Raw genomic sequence first — 21071 nt, forward strand, 5'->3', positions numbered from 1 at the left:
TTTCGATCGACAAGCTCAGTGTTTTAGCCACTGAGCCACCACGTCCCTGTAGCCATCTTTAAGCAGGGGGAAATCAGGAAGGGCCTGTAGCATCTTTTTAACACGTTTTATACAGGGGTGGGTTCTATTTATCTTTACATTTTCGCCCTTCCTTACCCCCCCGGAGGCCAGAAACAGCCCATTTGCCAACTTCCAGTGGGCCCAGAAGGCCTGAAAATCAGCTGGCTGGCGCATACATGCGCGCTAGAGCTGAGCTAGGGCAACGCTCGCGGGCCCACAGATATGGCTCCGCGTGCCACCTGTGGCACGCGTGCCATAGGCTTGCTATCATGGGTATAGGGTCTCCTGCTTGGGCTGGGGGTTGGACTTGATGACCTCTAGGGCCCCTTCCAACTCGGTTATTCTACATTCAATGGAACAGAAGTTGCCTTCAGAAGTTGTGGGAGCTTTATCACTGGAAGCTTTGAAGAAGAGACTGGACTGCCCATCTGTCAGAAATGGTGTAAAGTCACCTGCTTGGATGAGGGTTGGACTAGATGACCTACAAGGTCCCTTCCAACTCTGTTAATCTGGTTAAGGGCAAATCTGTTAAAATTTGGAGGAAGGGAGAGCCCTGTTAATCCCCTGCAGCCAAACATCTGGAGGAATCTGGTAGCCTCTTCTCCAACGAAAACCTCCGAGGAACCGAGCTACGGTTCGTGGCAGGATAATTCTGGAAGTTGGAAGTTCTCAGGTCTTAAAGTTGCCGAGGTTGGGGGGCACCCCTGGAAAGACGGTTTCGAAAAGGGAAACATTTGGGAATCGTGGTTTCCTGCGAACCTGGAAGATGGCGAGAATGCCTCTTGCAAAAGGCCTGGTCTCCTTCTCTTTTAATCTATCCCCCGCAGGCTTGTGACATGCACACTTCCTCCAGCGCTCCCTTATCACTAAGCACTCCACAAACACCAGGAGAAAATTCTGCACGTAGGAAAAAATATAAATATATTCCCTTGTGCAAGCCTATTCATGGTAACGGCCAGCGCAAAGCCTCAACCAACCCTTGCGAGGGGAAAGGAAAAAATAAAAAATAAAAAAGACTTCTGGGAATAAAGTTTAAAATCAACCTAAAAATATATTGCAGCCGCGGCGGAGAGATAGCGCAATGCTTGGGAGGTTAAGATAAGACTGGGACCTTGCTGGCTGGTTGCAAACTTACTACGTCCCTGAACGCCTCGGCTGAGCTTGGGCTTAACTGCAAGAGCCACCTTGTCAGATTGTTGTAAGGAAGCATTATGATGCTAGCTTGGTCTAGCGGTGAAGGCAACAGGCTAGAAACCAGGAGATGGAGAGTTCTAGTTCTGCTTTAGGTATGAAAGCCATCTGGGTAGCTTTGAGCCAATCCTTAGGAGATAGTGAATTCTAGTTCTGCTTTAAGTATCAAAGCCAGCTGGGTGGCTTTGTACCAATCACTAGGAGACAGTGAGTTCTAGTTCCACCATAGGCGTGAAAGCCATCTGGGTGACTTTGAGCCAATCCCCAGGAGACCGTGAGTTCTAGTTTCACCATAGGCGTGAAAGCCAGCTGGGTGACTTTGGGCCAATCCCCAGGAGACCGTGAGTTCTAGTTCCACCATAGGCGTGAAAGCCATCTGGGTGACTTTGGGCCAATCCCCAGGAGACCGTGAGTTCTAGTTCCACCATAGGCGTGAAAGCCATCTGGGTGACTTTGGGCCAATCCCCAGGAGACAGTGAGTTCTAGTTCTGCCTTAGGTATCAAAGCCAACTGGGAGATTTTGGGTCAGTCCCAAAATTGGGAATTCTAGCCCTACCTTAAACATGGCTGGGTGAATTTGGACCAATCCCTCTGTCAACCCAGTTTACCTCACAGGGTTGTTGTTTGGGGGGAAAAATAGGAGGGGGAAGGAATATGAAGTATGTTGCCATCTAGAGTTAGTTATAAAAATAATAAAAGCGAGATATAAATAAAGATTGGTAGAGGCAGTTTGGTATAATAATTAAGGTGCCGGCCTAGAAATAAAGGAAGCAGTGAATTCTAGACTCACCTTCGCGTTTGGCATGAAAGTTAATGTATTTGCTCTCTCAACCTACCTCACAGGGTTGTTGTGAGGAAAATAGGAAAAGGAAGGATTGTATGTTCGCCACCTTGAATTACTTATAAAGTAACAAAGGCAGGATAAATAACCTAAAACAAAGGAATCAGGTTGCCCATCTTGAGTTTCCTGGCTGAGAAAACCGGACAGATTAAATAAATTGTTTTGGAAAGGAAAATAAAACAAATGCAAAGGCTAAAATTTCTCTAACTGCACCCAAAGAAACATAACACAAGGACCAAAGACTTCCACACACATTGCACCTTTACATTGCAAAAAAAAAAAAAGAAAGAAAAATTTTTCCAAGCCAAGTCAACATAAATTTGCTCCTTTAACTTGCTCCAAGCAACACCAAAAAATTGCTAATTTCGTCCCAACCAGTTTCCATAAAGGGCCACTGAGAAATAGTCCCCACATAAGTAAAAATTGAGAGAACTCACCTCCAAGCCTGCACCATAAGGCCCAAGTGCACATCTGGTATTTAAAAAAATAAAATAAAATGGCTGCAAGAAAAGCCCAAAATTCACAGGTGTTGCTGGATGAGACCAGCAATTAACCCCTTAGCTGCTGAAGCTAAGCCTTCCATGCTTTTAAAGGAACGGAGAGGTTTTCCTGACCTGCATTTAAATGGCTTTTCCTAAACTCTTCTTTTTTTTAAATCAGAGTGCTGTTAAGTCTGAGTAAGTGGAGCTTTTAAAATAATAATAATAATAATAATTAATAAATAATAATAATAATAATAATAATAATAATAATAATAATAATAATGTTCTATTTGTTTATTTTTCCCCCGTCTTCTAACTGCTCCTGTTTTATTTCTTGGCTGCTGGAGCAAAGCTTCAAATGGTGAGAAAAGTGAGAAAATAAGCTAGAATAGTAACTCCAAAGCAGCTTCTCAATAGAAAAAAAGATAGACGGTTTGGACTAGTGGTTAAGGCACCAAGTTAGAAACTAGGAGTCTGTGAGTTCTAGTCCCACTTCAGGCATTCATCTGGCTGGATGACTTCAGGCCAATCACCGGGAGACTGTGAGTTCTAGTCCCGCCTTAGATGTAAAAGCTGACTGGGTGTCTTCAGGCCAATCACCGGGAGACTGTGAGTTCTAGTCCCGCCTTAGGTAAGAAAGCTGACTGGGTGACTTCAGGCCAATCACCGGGAGACTGTGAGTTCTAGTCCCGCCTTAGGTGTAAAAGCTGACTGGGTGTCTTCAGGCCAATCACCAGGAGACTGTGAGTTCTAGTCCCGCCTTAGGTGTAAAAGCTGACTGGGTGTCTTCAGGCCAATCACCAGGAGACTGTGAGTTCTAGTCCTGCCTTAGGTAAGAAAGCTGACTGGGTGTCTTCAGGCCAATCACCGGGAGACTGAGTTCTAGTCCCGCCTTAGGTGTAAAAGCTGACTGGGTGTCTTCAGGCCAATCACCGGGAGACTGTGAGTTCTAGTCCCGCCTTAGGTGTAAAAGCTGACTGGGTGTCTTCAGGCCAATCACCAGGAGACTGTGAGTTCTAGTCCCGCCTTAGCTATGAAAGCTGACTGGGTGACTCCAGGCCAATCACCAGAAGACTCAGAGTTCTAGTCCCGCCTTAGGTATGAAAGCTGACTGGGCGACTAAAGGCCAATCATCAGGAGACTGAGTTCTAATCCTGCTTTAGGCATGAAAGCTGGCTGAATTACTTTATGCCACTTATTCTCTCTCAGCCCATCCTACCTCACAGGGTTGTTGTGGGGGAAAATAGACGGAGAAAAACGTATTAGGCATTTTTGCCGCCGCTTGCGGCTTGGTTTCTGAATGTCTCGTTACCAGACTAGGTAACATCTTCAGCAGAGTTTAGGGAGGGGTGGGATCCAAAAATTTTAGCAACCGGTTCTCTACCCAGTTGCTGGGTGGGCGTGGCCATGTTGGGTGTGGCCTGCTTGGCTTCCTGCACCACGGCGGAGGGGGGAGGCATTTTCACCCTCCCCAGGCTCTGGAGGCTTTCCTTGAGCCTCCGGGAAGGCAAAAACAGTCTCCCCTGGGCTCCGGAGGCTGGAAACTTAACTTTACTTTCATTTTCGTTTTCAGCATAGCCTGATTAGCACAACGGGAAAAAAAAAAAATCTGCTCCCAGCAATTTACCTCCTTGCAGCAAGCAACAGAGGCCCGCGCAAAACAGCTGAGAGCAAAACAGCTGAGAGTCGGGAGGCCGATCCAATAAACTTGTGCTAATTAGGCTGTGCTGAAGCTGAAATGGGCTGTTTCTTCTTGCTGCTTGCTGCAAGGAGGTAAACTGCTGGGAGGCAGAGGCCAAAGGGTGGGGGTCAGTGGGTGGGTGGGGCTACATTCGGTGTATAAGATGCGCCTAAATTTTCACCCCCTTTTAGGGGGGGAAAGGTACGTCTTACACTCTGAAAAATACGGTTTATTTATTTGTGGAATCGAGGCTGTCCTCCTAGGTCCTTTCCTTATCTAAATGGGCCTCGGAGCATTTTATCAGCTGGAGCTCACGCACAGGCCCGGGTCTATTAAATCACAAGAGGCCATCTTCCTGATTGTCCCTGCACGCCACTGCATTTGGCTCGGATCCACGCTCTCCTTAAAAGCCTCTTAATGATCTGCCAAGAACCCAGGCCTGGCACATCCTGATCGAGACAGTAACAATTAGACCGAACTATTACTTTCTGCGGAGACAAAGCAAGCCAGACGGAGGTGAGCATTCTGTGTGCAGGAGACAGCCTGGCTCGCCGGCCTTTCAAAGCTTGATGGACGGGACAGCAAGGACCCGGTTATGAATACCCATCAGCCTTGACTGACCCTAAGGGTCAATTTGCACCATGGGAAAGACTGCAGAACAGGAGGGAGGTAGAAGCCCTTTCCTACAGCCTGCTGCTCAGGGCAAGTGTTCAGATGAAGAGAGTTTCCATGGATGGCTGTCCAACCTCTGCTTGACCCACCCAGCTAGGTTCTACCGTGTTTCCACGAAAATAAGACCCTGTCTTATATTTTTTTTCGAACCCTGAAATAAGCGCTTGGCCTTATCGCCATGCGCTCAAAAGCCCGATTGGGTTTATTATCCGGGGATGTCTTATTTTGGGGGAAATAGGGTATCTATCTATCTATCTATCTATCTATCTATCTATCTATCTATCTATCTATCTATCATCTATCTATCATCTATCTATCATCTAATCTATCTTGTTTCCCCAAAAATAAGACCGTCTTATATTTTTTTCGAACCCTGAAATAAGCGCTTGGCCTTATCGCCATGCGCTCAAAAGCCCGATTGGGCTCATTATCAGGGGATGTCTTATTTTGGGGGAAACAGGGTATCTATCTATCTATCTATCTATCTATCTATCTATCTATCTACCGTGTTTTCCCGAAAATAAGACCCTGTCTTATGTTTTTTTGAACCCTGAAATAAGCACTTGGCTTTATTGTCATGCGCTCAAAAGCCTGATTGGGCTTATTATCAGGGGATGTCTTATTTTGGGGAAAATAGGGTATCTATCTATCTATCTATCTATCTATCTATCTATCTATCTATCTATCTATCTATCTATCATCTAATCTATCTTGTTTCCCCAAAAATAAGACCCTGTCTTATATTTTTTTCGAACCCTGAAATAAGCGCTTAGCCTTATTGCCATGTGCTCAAAAGCCTGATTGGGCTCATTATCAGGGGATGTCTTATTTTGGGGGAAACAGGGTAGTTAATGTTCAACCACAAATTCTGTAACTGAAATCCATGTTTCCTACAATCCGGGACAAACAGTAACGAGAAAAAAAAACCCAAAACAGGTCTTGACCTCCTTCAGATATCTGAAAAGTGCCAAGATATTTCCCAACCTTCGTTCTGTTCTTCTCATATAGTAGATGTACCCAACTCCTTCCATCAACCAACCAACCAACCAACCCAACCCAACCCAACCCGAATAGAGTTGGAAAATCTAGTCCAGCCCCCTGGTCAAGCAGGAAATCAACCTATACCATTTCATACAAGTGACTGTCTAATCTCTTCTTAAAAACCTCCAGTGATGAAGCACCCACAACTTCTGAAGGCCAGCTGTTCCACTGGTTAATTGTCCTCACTGTTAAGAAGTTTCTCCTTAGTTCTAGCTTGCTTCTCTCCTGGATTAGTTTCCATCTGTTGCTTCTTGTCCTGCCTTCTGCTGCTTTGGAAAATAAATTGACCCCCTCCTCCTCTTTGTGGCAGCCCCTCAAATACTAGAAGACTGCTATCATGTCACCCACAAAAAGATCTTACGTTCTCAACCTCTCCATTAACCAGCTTGGCTGCAAACATTTGAAACAGCCATGCTACAGGTGTGCAAGGCATTGGAGGTTGTAGAACAGAGGTCTTCAAACTTGGCAGCTTTAAGACTTGTGCACTTCAACTCCTGGGAGTTGAAGACCACAAGTCTTAAAGCTGGCAAGTTTGAAGACCTCTGTTGTAGAACATAGAATATCAGAGTTGGAAGGGACCTTGGAGGTTTTCTAGTCCAGCCCCCTGTTCAAGCAGGAGATTCTATCATTTCAGACAATTGGTTGTCCAATCTCTTCTTTAAAACCTCCAGTGATGGAGAACCTACAACGTCTGGTGACTTAATTCCAGGTTGCTTCTCTCTTTGGTTGGTTTCCATCCGTTCTTTCTTGTCTTGCCTTCTTGTGCTTTGGACAATAAATTGACCCCGTCTTCTCTGTGGCAACCTTTCAAATACTGGAATATCGCTATCATGTCCTCCCTGGTCCTCCTTTTCTCTAGACAATTTTTCTGAATTTATTTAGCGTATGGCATTTCTTCAAACTTTCTGCATTTCCGAGTTTTATGACTTTCCGAGTGCACTTTCCAGTTGTTCTCAATGTTTCTGAAAATGCGGCACTCAGAAATCGGCCATCACACTTGAACTGGTTCTGTTAAAACGGGGAAAATGTACAGGAACAGTTACCGTGCTTCCCACGTTTTGGAAACTTAAGTTCTTGTTTTGGCCGCCGCATTTCGCTGCTGACTCACGTTCCAAGCTTGTCATAAACCAGAACTTGAAGCTTCGGCTGTCGAAGGCTCAATCAAGGGTGTCGAGAAAATGTCAGTGTTAATTTCAAAGCAATTTTAATGACGTCGAAATGAGCTGCTTTGATTCACGGCTCAGCTTGAGAGAAAAATAAACCCTCAAAACATTTCTGCACCAGTAATTTCCAAAGCTGATTATGAATTTCCACCACCCACTCCAGGAACCCCACTTTTCTCCTGAACGACTCACCTTCTGCAACGCGGGCTAATGATTTCAACAGCTGGGGTGCAAGAGTAAGATGATTCTGGGTCCCAAACATACACGTTCCTTGGTTTGCAAACTTTTGCCTTACAGTTTCCGTTGAGATCAGGGCAAGTTCAGCTGCAACTACAGGTGGTCCTTGACTTAGGACCACAATTGAGCCCAAAACCTCTGTCGGAAATCAAATGGTGAGCTGGGTACAAGGGACCAGGCCCTTACCTGGGCTTCCCTGAAGTGTCTGGCAGGGACCAGTCAGAAACTGAGATCCAGAATAAATACAGCAGCTGGATTTAATCAATAAACCCAGCACACAAAGTTAGACGCTGTTATGTTTATGGCGGACAGATGGTCATGATTACAATCCCAAAGGTGCTGAAATCAGAACTGAAGAAGCTTCTCGGATGAGAAGCGAAATGTTTTCAAGGAAAAACCACCACCACCAAGAGAAGTCCAGTTGCCTTTTTGAAAAAGCATCTTTGGGACAACCATGACTTGGATGATTGAGAATTTCCATGGACATCACGATTATAAGACGATCACTTCAAAAGGTAGTCTATCTGAGGAAGAACAAGAGGGAAAATCTGGGGCTTTCATATCTGAAGTGCAAACCTGGAGACATCAGGTTGGTCACTGCTGAAACAGCCAGCCCATTCATATAACAGGCTACTCTTCGGTCATGCACCTTCTCGTATGCTCGGGAGCAAGTCCCCCTAAACTCAATGCAATATGATTCCAAATATAAGTGTCACATCCCAACCCACTAGAGCGGGGAGGCAAGGAATGTTGCGGGGTCCCATCCCCAAAGGAGATACATCTGGCGGGACTCAGAAGAAGGGCCTTCTCCGTGGTGGCTCCCTCCTTCTGGAACATCATCTCTCCGGAAATTAAGAATGGTCCCCACTCTAACATTCTTTCTGAAGACCCTGAAGATGTCATTCTGCCAGCGGGCCTGGGGAACCCAGAACAGGATGAAGCCCATTTTTAAAAGGTAGGTAAAGGTTCCCCTCGCACATATGTGTTACTTGCTCCCGACTCTAGGGGGCGGTGCTCATCTCAGTTTCAAAGCCGAAGAGCCAGCACTGTCCAAAGATGTCTCTGTGGTCATGTGGCCTCCATGACTAAACACCAAAGGCGCCCGGAACACTGTTCCCTTCCCACCAAAGGGGGTCCCTATTTTTCTACTTGCATTTTTTTATGTGCTTTCGAACTGCTAGGTTGGCAGAAGCTGGGACAAGTCACGGAAGCTCACCCCGTTACACGGCATTAGGGATTCGAACCGCTGAACTCCCGAACTTTCGATCGACAGCTCAGCAACTTAGCCACTGAGCCGCTGTGTCCCTACAAAAGATAGATAACCTTTGTTGCCATTTTTCTTTTATATTTATTTCCTGTAAGGTGCCTTCAGTTGCTGTGACTGAGTAGGCAGCAATATAATTTTTCCAAATAAGTAAATATTAAAGGTCAGGTAACAATCTTAAGTTTAATTTTTATGCTTTTTTCCCTCTTGAATGTGTAATATTATATTACACGTTCAGGTTATTTTTATGGATAAAGAAGATTTAGCTACTGTTATGGAATCCAGGGGTCAAATGTTTTGAGACTTGTTTATTTTCAGGAGCAGAGTGCAGATTGGGAATATGAAGTGATCCAAGAAAAAAATGTACAAAATGTGTTGTCTTTTTAAGAGAAAAGCTGAGAGCTTTTCCAGAACAGTTGGGATTTGGTTGAAGGCGGACAGAAAGGAAATTAATTCCAAATTGGCTTGGAGCCAAAACCCGTTTTCTATCTCCTTTAGAAAAATATCATTATACATCATTTCAAAAAGTATTTTTTGAGAGTCAGTGACAGTCAGTTCAAATGTTCCTTAACAATTACCGTGGATTCAAATTTCATAAATTGGTAATCACAGCTATCGAGTGTTTTTATGAGGAGGGCTTCCCACTGACTTCTGCCTAACTCAAGATATAGAAAACGCCCAAGGAAAGAAATGGCTTTATATTAGAAAGAATATGCCACAGTTACAAGCTGAAAAGGGTGTCATTTTATTCCAGAAATACCATGAAGTGCTGGGAAGGAAGGAGGGAGGGAGAGAAACAAATCTCTTACATTTGTAACTCTCCTAAAAAATAAATAAGTGCATTTTACGTTCAAAACTGCATACGGGATTGATGGGCTGTACAAAGTCTGCTTTTTTCGATACCTTCAAAATGCTTGATAGATAGATAATAAATAGATGAGAGAGAGGGGGGGGAGAAAGAGAACGAAACAGGAAGAGGGAGAGAGAGATGGATTTATATAGCACCATTCAGATGAAGGAGAAATTCCAAGCGCTTTAGGAAAAAAATTATAATAGAAGTTTAGGAGAGAGACAGGCATGCATCAGATCTACAACAACCGAGAGGGGGGAAATGAAAATACTTCTGATTGAGGTTATCTGACTAGGGATAACAGGGACCCACAGCCAGCTGCAGGCTGAAGGGTGCAGGCTGAGGCAGCTTTGTGGTTCGTTTCTCAGCCGCACCGTCTCCCCATCGACAAGGGAGACCGCGTATTGCTAAAATATGGACTTGTGTATTGCTAAAGCCCCTCGAAAATCAACGGAGAGGGCTGGGCTGCGTGAACTGCATAGGTTAGTTCTTCCCATTTGGCTTTTGCAATAGGCTTTTAAGGAAGGGTGGTCTTCGCAGCCCGCCCCCCCCAGGTTTCTGCGACTTCGGCGGTGAGCTTCGTCGGCTCTCGCAGGACGATTCAGACAACGCCTGGGAGTCAGCACGGGCTCACGTCTCAAGGGAGGTAAAACCCCGTCGGCGGCTGCGTTGCGAGAGATAATTATGTCAGTCTTATGCAATCCACCAGTGGATTCGGCTCCACCACCGCGATCCAAAGATCTACAGGTAGTCCTCCACTTACGATCGTTCGCTTACGTTGGACCTCCCAAAAAGTATTTTACATCCTGGGTTCTGAAGTTCCGATGGACAGTCCCTTCCCTGCACCTTCATTTTGGGTGGTGGGCAATCATTTACACAGTGTCCTGGAGGATGGGGGGGATTTGTCCACATGATTGCAATTGACGTGTTTGCTGAAAACAAGCATTTACTTCTGGTTTTCGGCAAAAATGCCCCACCGTGCAGAATGGGCTCATTTAACCACCATGGTGATGATCACAGCACACAAGAGGCCGTAAAAATTGGGTTGGTCGCGCGATGACCTGCTTTATGACTTATTGCCAGGTGTCAACCCTGAAGCTGACCTGACCGAGGCCGTTTAGTGTTGCCACACTGGAGCTGAGGGGAGAGGGAGGGGAGGAATAGAGATAGCTGGGGTTTTGTAGCCAAAACAAAATATTTTCTCTTGGGAACCAAGAACATTCTCACACCTGGTCAGAGAGAGGAGGAGTGACGTTACCAGGCAACTGGGCAGCACCGTGATTGGACCATGTGAGTGACTGACTGACTGGGGAAAGACTTTTAATTAGGTGAAAACCACAGGAACCTTCAGAGTCGTTTTTCACCAGAACCGTGCCAATATGATATACCCAATAAAACTATTCTTTTGAGGAATCTACCTGCCTCAGAGTTTTGTTTGCTATGGGTGTATTACTTGGAACCCTGACAGTAGGATCCAATCCGAGACGGTCACCGGGACCAAAGGTTTAGCCTGTAGTACAGTGGATTAAAGCACTGTTATTAAGACCAGCTGCCTGCAATTACTGATGGTTCGAATCCCACCAAGGCTCAAGGTTGACTCAGCCTTCCATCCTTTCTAAGGTAGGTAAATTGAGGACCCAGTTTGTGGGGGCAATAAGCTGACTTTGTATAAATATATACAAAAAGGATGAAGGCTATTGCTGAGCACATTGTAAGCCGCCCTGAGTCTCCGGAGAAGGGCGGCATATAAATTAAAGCAAAAAAAGAAAAATCCTTCCAAGTTTTGGGCCTCGTGTTGGGAGCCCATCCTCAGGTAACTTCTCTCTCTCTCTCCGGAATATGTCTTATTATGACTTATGACCATGATGGGCAGGTTCCGTTACGGTTGTAAGTCGAGGACTACCTGTAGGCACGTCGAAGGGTGCACGCGTGTTCCTAGAGCGACAACCTAACTCGAACCTCTAAGCTGTTACTCCCTGTAGGTTAACACTAAACTTCACAGGGAAATGCGCTTGCCGAAGTGTATGAAAACACAGCATGCAAATGAAGGAGGTGATCCTGAAAATAACAATTTCACCGCTACAAAACAGCAACATTCAGGACTTGGGATCCAAGAAGCGTATCATTTTATCCTTTACAATGTGATAATTAAAAGCTTACCTCCTCTGCCCCTAAAACGCGCAATCCAGCCAGTGTCAGCGGCATTACGCCCAGACACCACCAATTCAGAAATTACATATTCCACAGCCTGGAAATATATTATTTACAACAACCGATGAAAGCATGATCAGTTCTTTCTTGCCAGACGGGCTTGCAAATCAAACCGGCTCCTATTTTTTTTTTTTCCCTGAGAAAAGGAAATTTTAGACAATTAACGCTACGTCCTTCGGTGCTTTCTTTTCCTCCCAGCGTTACGTTTGAGAAATTCGTTGTTTTATCCTTTTTTTTTTTTAATGGAGTGAGCAACAAGCAAACGAGCGGAACGAAAGGAGAATGATGCTCATCTCCAGCTTCATCACCGAGGTGGCATGAGGTCTGTGTGATGGAATGTGAATCCAAGAAACCTGCAGGAAAAAAAATAATGACAACGATCACCCAGTGCAGGTTTTTTTAAAAATTTGAGTTGTTGGCCTGAAGCAATGGAGAGAGTTCCTGAAAAATGTTTCTAGATCTTTGAGTAAGGAAGCATCAAATGTCATTCCTAAGGTTTTGGCACCTCACTGCTGGTCACAGTTGAACCAAGACAGATGTTGTGTTAGTTCCAGAAAAGCCCTACCTAGAAATTATCCACGGCTTCCATCTGCAGGTCGTTCAAAAATTCCCAGAAGGAGAACTTTTTTTAAGTCTCAGAAGTTCTTCATTTTGGGGGAAGGAACTTTCAGAGGTGGGTTTCTAAACTTTGCATGACCCACACTGGTTTTTTTGTTTTTTTTTACAAGTGTCAGCACAACGCAATCAAGGGGGTTACATAACACGATGTTTCACTACTAGCTAGCAAAATGCAGTTCCTCAGACCAGCAGCTTCCTCGTGATGAAATTCCCACCGCCGCTGTGCAAAGTTTCTTCTGTCCTTGCAAAGAGGAAGGGGATGGAAGGGGAAAAAAAAAAATCTCATTCTTTGCTCTCTTCCGTTTTCTGGCCAGCTGAACGCGTGAGCTCCATATCCTCAGGGTATCGGATCTCCAACTCTGGGTTGGCCACGTAGTACGTGTCGGCAAACTCCTCGAAGTAGCGACCGATGTCCGGGTGAGGGATCTCGTGAGGTTCTGGGTTGAGTTCCAGATTCTCTGCAAAAGGAAAGGAAAGTGATGTCATGCCTAAAAGCCATTTTTTTACATTGGGCCTTCAGGCCTGCCAGATTTACTGCTGTGGGAAACTGGGAGGGGGGATTGTGTGGAGCTTGGGTGATATATAGTCATAATAACATTCCTTTCTCAAGGAGTCAAGGCCATATTGCTCTGCACCTGGAAGGCTGGAACCGGGAGGCATCTCCAGTTGAGACGTGCTTTGATTGGACCATGTGGTGGACATGTGGGTGCAGGGGAAGGGACTTGGACTTTCCTTTGGGTGGGGATAACCTGGAAGCTTTCAGATTCGGGTTTTCCCAGTTGTGCCAATATGACATCTCTGTCAACTTGCAAAGCTTTCAAGTTACCATGAGCAGGAGGGAGGGAGAACTGATAGAGCTGATTGATTTCCCTAACTGAAGCTACATTCCATAGATGCTTTCTTACCGCATTCAATAGAAGGGTGTTGGATTTCACAGCCAGCCAAAGTGGTTAATTGGATAATGTGATTTATGACATGGCCAGGGCGGAGGGGAGAGACAGGGTCATAGGGGAACGTAAATCTACATGGGATTAGTTCTAACTGCATCCGAATATTGCCGAAATGGTGCTCCTAATAAATGACTGTATTTCTTTTGAAGTTTGGCTCATGGCTCATGAATTAATTAGGGCATCTTTTGGAAACTTCACAATCTCTAATAAAATGGAACTTTGAGGAACCTCGAGCCTCAGAGTTTGCTTTTGTTGGGGGTGTTCCTTGGAACCCTGACAAGTGAGAGACTGCACAAAGGGCGGGAGAGTCATGGATAGGGGCTTAAGAGAGAAGCAACCAAGCGGGAGGGAGAGGAATCTTAGGGCGGCTTAACTCAATGGGATTAAGTCAATGGGGAAGCCAGATTCGTTTAACGACCATGTTACTAACTGCAGTGATTCACTTAAACAATTGTGGCAAGAAAGTTAATAAAACGGAGCAAAACGCACTGAACAAATGTCTCCCTTAGCAACAAAAATCTGGGGCTCAATTTTGGTCGCAAGTTGAGGACTACCTGTATGTTAGCCGCGGTGGCGCAGTGCTTAAGAGGGCAGTACTGCAGGCTACTTCTGCTGCCTGCCCAATGCCTGCAATTTGGCAGTTCAAATCTCATCAGGCTCCAGGATGACTCAGCCTTCCATCCTTCCGAGGCCGGTAAAATGAGGACCCAGATTGTTGGGGTTTGCAAGAGGCTGACTCTGTAAACCGCTTAGAGAGGGCTGTAAAGCACCGTAAAACAGTATATAAATCTAAGTGCCATTGCCATTAAATTCAGCTCCCTGAAATCTATGCAATTCCTCCTTTTTTTTTTTTTTTTGACCTTGCCAAGCTGGGTGTCAGCATTCCAGGAAACCCCAACTTCAATTAAAACCTCCGAGGCCAGCATTTTCTCAAAGTTCCATTTATTAGATATACTGGCACATCTGGGAAAATCCGAATCTGAGAGTTTCGGGTTTTCCCCTCAGTAAATCAAAAACCCCAAATCCATCCCCTGCACCCATTGGTTCATCACACTGTCCAATCACCATCCGTCCCATCTCGAGACATCACTCCAACCACTCCTTCTCCAGATGCAAGGACAGTCATGACCTTGACCGAAAGGAAGAATGCTATTTTGTCCAACTACATTCCCTCTACTAAATCCCACCCTTACTTTCCCACACACGAGAAGGTGCAGCGTGGAAGCTTCCGTTGCTAATATGGCTTCTAAAGCTGACACTGGGTGGGACTTGATGCCCATGATTTTCTGGGAAATAAAAGTTTCTGCTTGCTGCTCTCCATCAACTTCAGATATTTCAATAAAATCCAAGGCTGCTGAAATTTCATTTTTCTTGAAAAATTATATATATATATTTGCATTTGTTATGCCCATCTTACAGAAAGGTTGCTGGGTGTTTTTTTTTTCTTCTGAGAAAGAGCAATTTTAGGACAAGGCAATTCTCAGGGGAGGGGGAAAAGAATATGGCTGCATGCACGTGTCCTTAAAAGATTGCATCGTTACATGTTTCAGTGGCTGCCACACGTACTTCTCTCATGTCCCGTTTCTGTGCTGTGGTTGTCCTGTTTAATTTTGATGAGGCGGCCTTTTATGTTCTTGTGTGTTTTGATGAGATTCCTCGATGTAATTTCCCTGGAGGTGGAGATTTTTTTATAGCCCTATAACCGAAGTTGAGTTGTAGACCAAGTTTAGATTATGGGGGCAGGAGGAGGAGGAGGAGGACGACGACGAAGGGAAGAAAGGCAGATAGGAGGAAAACCTATTTGTAATTAAAATCTACAATTGTACGCAGTGCCCTCTGCTGGGAGAACTGTTTTATTCTAAGCCTAAAAATAGCTAAATAACGACAAAAGATCAAAATAACTAAAAAATAACAGGAAATCTGCAGATTGGTTTTCCTTCTGATGCTATTCTTATCGTGGAAGACGCAATGACCACTGTGAGAGAAGGAGCAGTCCCCCACATGTGAAAACCCACCCATAACTGCTACCAAAACCTGTTCTGCAGGAAGCTCTCTTGGGCTGAACTTCCATTTAAACCAGCACTGTGGACACCGGTTTATTGGGAGTTACTGGGAGCTTCCCCAGCACTATCAAGAAGCAGCAGAGACTGAATGGAACATGGATCTATCCTTAGCTGTAAAACGAACCCCTGCTGGATCCCATCAAGTGGTCCTGCAGATCGGTGGATTTGGAACCACCAAAAATCCTGCTGTTGAAATGATATGAGGGGTCCTTGGTTGTTTTCTAAGCTGGGTTGTTTTCTTGCAGATGGTTCATGACCCAAACTAGGTAACATCATCCGTGCTAGGAGGGAGTGGGGTTTGCAGAGAGGAGGAGGAGAAAAGGAGGAAGAAAAGGAGGAAGAGGAGGAACAATGATTGTGGGGTCCTTGGTGCTGTCTGGGCTTGTTTTCTTGCAGACGTTTCATTGCCCAAACTAAGTAACGTTATCAGTGCACAAACAACCAAGCCCAGAGAGCATCAAGGACCCCTCATTTCAAACCTTGAGTATGAATATTCTTCTTCACTGAAATGATATGTACCTGGAGACCCCAAGAATGGTCTTGGATGTGGAATGACAGTGCAACTCTTCGCTTCTGGGTCGGAGGTCAATTCCTGAGATTACACGTTTTAAAATTGAAGGGTCTACTTCTTGCATGATGGCAGTTTTACTTCAAGAGCAAAACACATCCTTAAAGAAGCCTCACGTTTGCCAGCCCGTTGCGGAGCAGGCAAATGTGGCAACTGCGAGGAAGTCACCTCAGAATAGAATAGAATAGAATAGAATAGAATAGAATAGAATAGAATAGAATAGAATAGAATAGAATAGAATAGAATAGAATAACAAGAGTTGGAAGGGACCTTGGAGGTCTTCTAGTCCAACCCCCTGCTTAGGCAGGATACCCTACAACACTTCAGACAAATGTTTATCCAACCTCTTCTTAAAAACTTCGAGTGTTGAAGCATTCACAACTTCTGCAGGCAAGTTGTTCCACTGATTAATTGTTCTCACTGTCAGGAAATTTCTCCTTAGTTCTAAATTGCTTCTCTCCTTGATGAGTTTCCATCTGTTGCTTCTTGTCCTGCCTTCAGGTGATTTGGAGAATAGCTTGACTGCCTCTTCTTTGGGGCAGCCCCTGAGATATTGGAAGACTGCTATCATGTCTCCCCTAGTCCTTCTTTTCATCAAACTAGACATACCCAGTTCCTGCAACCGTTCTTCATGTTTTAGCCTCCAGTCCCCTAATCATCCTTGTTGCTCTACTCTGCACTCTTTCTAGAGTCTCCACATCTTTTTTATATCGTGGCGACCAAAACCTCTTGAGCAAAGTGTTCCCAGCAATACCCTAATATTCATTTCCCCCCCTTTCAAATGGTGGATAAGCAACCATAACTAAGCTTGTTGGAAATACGGCCGGCCTACCTTGGGCAGCGTATCGGCACGACCCATCTTCCACTAAAACGTTGTAGAAAGGCTGGTGAGGACCATGGGGAAGGCTGTGGACATTCATGTTTCGGATCCATTCGTGTCCCATCATGCACGCTGGGTCCCAACCGTAGATCACACAGTTGTAGCCGTATCTACATTGAAGCAGAAAGAGGGTTATACAAGCAGAAAGAGCCATCAATGGTTGAAGGCAGGCTGAGAGATTCTGTAATGAGAACAAGGATGGATACTGCGGAATATCATCGTAAGCAATGTCTGCTTGGGTGAAAACTCTTTGGCATGTTGGAGGAGGAAGAGGAGGGGGAGGAAGATTGTGGGGGTCCCTTGATGCTCTCTTAGCTTGTTTTCTTGCAGATGTTTTATGACCCAAACTAAGTTAACCTCAGTGGTGGAATTCAAATTTTTTTACTACCGGTTCTGTGGGAGTGGCTTGTTGAGTGTGGCAAGGGAAGGATACTGCAAAATCCCCATTCCCTCCCCACTCTGGGGCCAGCCAGAGGTGGTATTTGCTGGTTCTCCGAACTACTCAAAATTTCTGCTACCGGTTCTCCAGAACCTGTCAGAACCTGCTGAATAGCACCCCTGATTAACATCCTCAGTGCTAGTACTAGATAACTGATGATATTACCCAGTTTGGTTCATGAACCGTCTGCAAGAAGACAAGCTCTGTATGACTGTAACCTTGTTGCTTGTATCCTTACGATTTATATTGATTGTTTCCTAATATGATTTGATTGCTTATTTGTTCCCTATGACTATCATTAAGTGTTGTGCCTTGTGATTCTTGACGAATGTATCTTTTCTTTTTATGTACACTGAGAGCGTATGCGCCAAAGACAAATTCCTTGTGTGTCCAATCACACTTGGCCAATAAAAAATTCTATTCTATTCTATTAAGGGTTTGTTTGTTTTGGTTGGCCTACAAGAGAGGGCAAAAGTCGGGAAGCAAAGCCCGTTAGTTCAGCAGGGAGAGGAAAGCATGTTCGGAGCCAGAATTTTTCCCTTTGATCGTCTCCTCTTAAAAAGTGTGGGATTTCAAAGACAACATTCACCAATATTGTCCCTTAGCTCCCACCAAGTTCTCTGGTTCACCTCACTATACATTTTTTTTTTAAAAAAATGATCAAAATGGAAAGTAGGTGATCAGCATTGGGCTGCGCCTTTATTTTCAGAAGACTTTAGCATCAAGCTAGATTTCAGAAGCATTCTAAGCAAACAAAAGAGATGGAAAAGGCTGCAGGCCAGAGCCGTATGGAAGCCTGCCCAGTTGCTGGGGGGGTGGGGGAGAAAGATAAAAATAAACTAGGGTGGTGGAGGAGGTCCTGGGAGATTAAGAAACAGGGACAAGCAATTATCTCAAAAGTTTGTCTTCTAAGGAATGTTGGTTGGGAGATGAAAGAGAGAGAGAGAGAAAGAGAATGAAAGAGGGAGAGAGAAAGAATGAGAGGGAGAGAGAGAAAGAATGAGAGAGAATGAAAGAGGGAGAAAGAATGAAGGAAAGAAAGAATGAAAGAGGGAGAGAGAAAGAAAGAGGGAAAGAGAAAGAGAATGAGAGAGGGAGAGAGAGAGAGAGAGAGAAGGAGAAGGAGAACGAAAGAGGGAGGGAGAAAGAATGAGAGAGGGAGAGAAAGAGAATGAAAGAGGGAGAGAGAAAGAATGAGACAGGGAAAGAGAATGAAAGAGGGAGAGAGAAAGAATGAGACAGGGAAAGAGAATGAAAGGGAGAAAGAATGAGAGAAATGAAAGAGACAGAGAGAGAATGAAAGAGGGAGAGGAGAATGAGAGAGGGAGAGAGAGAGAAAGAATGAGAGAGGGAGAGAGAAAGAATGATAGAAGGAGAGAGAGAGAGAATGAAAGAGGGAGAGAGAAAGAATGAGAGAGGGAGAGAGAGAGAGAGAGACAGGCAGGCAGGCAGATAGATTGACAAAAAGACGACAAAAAGATGAGATCTATTTAGAAATTCATTATTCTTGTTTCATTCCTTCTACTTATTACTCTAACCAAAAAAAATAAAATAAGAGTCCCACGTGGTCATGTGTTTTCCTGAACTGGTCTACCTTACGAGGCTGACAAAGCACACCTATCTTGCACCGTTTGGTTTTTCTGGGGGGTCCTACAGACGTTGATTCCTACTTCTGCAGCTACAGAATCCTGGGGGAACCGTATGGGCAGGCGGGACTGGCTCACCTTTTGTGCTTCATAACCAGGCCGATGGAAAAGGTGATGTCTTTGTGTTTCTCGTCGGAATGAAGCTTCACATCGGGACCGGCCTCGTCTTTCCGACGCTCGATGTGCTCGAGGGTGTGCTGGACTAAATACCCCACTGCTCCTTGCTGGGAGGGGTCCAAGGCCTGGATGTGCTGCAAGATGTCCAGAACCTTTTAAGAGAGTGAAAAAAAGCTCCCAATCAATCAATTAATCCATCATCCTACAACTCGACATTTAATCATTCCAAATCTAGGATATTTATTTCAGCCTTTTCAGAAGTTGACATAGAGCGACCTAATCCTCGATTTATGACTGTGACTGAGCCCAGAATTACAACTGTAAGTCAGGCCAGTTGTTAAAAAGGTGAACAAAATAGAATAGAATAGAATAGAATAGAATAGAATAGAATAGAATAGAACAGAACAGAACAGAACAGAACATAGAATATTGGAATGAAGAATAGAATAGAATAGAATAGAATAGAATAGAACAGAACATAGAATATTGGAATGAAGAATAGAATAGAATAGAATAGAATAGAATAGAATAGAATAGAATAGAATAGAAGAGACGAGACGAGAAGAGAAGTTGGAAGGGACCTTGGAGGTCTTCTAGTCCAACCCCGTTCAAGCAGGAGAACCTATACCATTTCAGATTGTTGGCTGTCCAGTCTCTTCTTAAAAACCTCCAGTGATGAAGCACCCACAACTTCTGAAGGCCAGCTGTTCCACTGGTTAATTGTCCTTACTGTTAGGAAGTTTCTCCTTAATTCCAGGTTGCTTGTCTCAATTTTATAATTTTTTTGTGGCGGTCATTAAGCAAATCAATCATGGTCATTAAGCGAATCTGCAGTCGGTAAGCAAATGGTTTTTTTCCCCATAAACCAGAAGTAAATTCTGATTTGCAGGAGGGGGAAAAAAAACACCCAATAAATTGCAGTCACGTGACTGGAGAACACTGCAAAGAGCCATAAATGCAGATTGGTTGGCAATTGGTCACAATGCAGTCATGTGACCTGGGACAGCTACCTCCAGAGTTTCAAATCCAGGTTGTTGGTACCTCTTTTGGGGAGGGGGTGTCCATTTAAGTTTGAACAGTCACTAAGCAATCCGTCGTAAATGAAGAACTACCCGTAGCTGTGTACCTGAAATTCTGTATATTTCCTTTTTGACACTCTTTTTATAAGTTAATTTAAAAAAAAAGGTTAATCATAATACAATGGATTGAAGCTTAAACCAATATTCCTGGATTTTTTCCCCCTTTCTCATTTTATTTAGTAAAATATTTACAAAAGGATAGTTAGAATAGGAGATAGAAACTGTGTTTTCTGATTTAGAGACAGGTTCTAATTCTAAAAATGGCTATTTTAGTCCAAAGGTGAGCGAAGTTTATCTGAATTTATGTAGTTGTTTTTTTTTTAAAACTGCCCTTCTGGATATACTGTCCTCTGATGACGGTTCAAAAGAGTAAAACACACAAAATACTAATTATTGCCCAGCCCCAAATGATAAGTTAAATAACCCAGAGCTGAATTTGTTCTTTGTTTTTTCAGCGACATAAGATACAACCTGGCAACTGTTAATTTAAAACAAAAAAAACCACATCCTGCAAGAAAAACATAGCTGGATTATACAGAAAAGGCAACAAATGATTAAAAAAAAAAAGATACGTTACGCAAAGAAACAAACGGCTAAAATAACAGCAGTAAAATCAAAGCAAACAGACTGTCGGGGTTCCAAGGAACACCCCCAACAAAAGAAAACTCTGAGGCTCGAGTTTCCTCAAAGTTTCCGTTATATATATATATATATATTCGAGAATTTTATAGGACAGTGCTTGCCAACAATGGTTTTAAGGTTTGTAGGAGTTTGGCCAATTAAGAGAAGCAAGTACTGGGGCTATCAAAAATACAAACTGAGTTTGTATTACAAGTACAAACAAAATACAAAGTTCAACAAGCTCCAATTTTTCAAAAGGGAAGAGAAAGGAGAAGGAGAGACAACTAAGCTCTTTAGGAAAAGCAACATCCATCCATCATTATCATCTTCTAACAGCCCCATAATCCCTTGCGGGGTGGAGTCTGGGCAACTGAATGGAGCTAGCAAGAGTGTTTTA

The 21071-nt window shown here is 44.1% G+C and overlaps 1 protein-coding gene across 3 annotated transcripts in view; it reads right to left on the reverse strand.

Annotated features, from left to right (window-relative positions):
* Window positions 1-8927: 8927 nt before the first annotated feature.
* FBXO21 (F-box protein 21) overlaps window positions 8928-21071 on the reverse strand; it is a 29667-nt gene continuing 17523 nt past the window's right edge. For 2 of the 3 annotated variants that reach the window (XM_034405976.3, XM_087880195.1), the window contains 3 exons: window positions 18936-19126; window positions 16725-16882; window positions 9354-12769 (listed from right to left, as the gene is read on the reverse strand). In XM_034405976.3, coding sequence (XP_034261867.2) covers window positions 12594-12769; window positions 16725-16882; window positions 18936-19126 — 525 coding nt within the window. In that variant the 3' untranslated portion in view covers window positions 9354-12593. Of the gene's footprint in view, window positions 12770-16724; window positions 16883-18935; window positions 19127-21071 lie in introns of all 3 variants that reach the window. The other variant, XM_034405974.3, reaches the window with a different exon arrangement.

Source organism: Pantherophis guttatus, chromosome 17 (assembly GCF_059756535.1).
Source record: "Pantherophis guttatus breed Tessera chromosome 17, ASM5975653v1, whole genome shotgun sequence".
NCBI lineage: Eukaryota > Metazoa > Chordata > Lepidosauria > Squamata > Colubridae > Pantherophis > Pantherophis guttatus.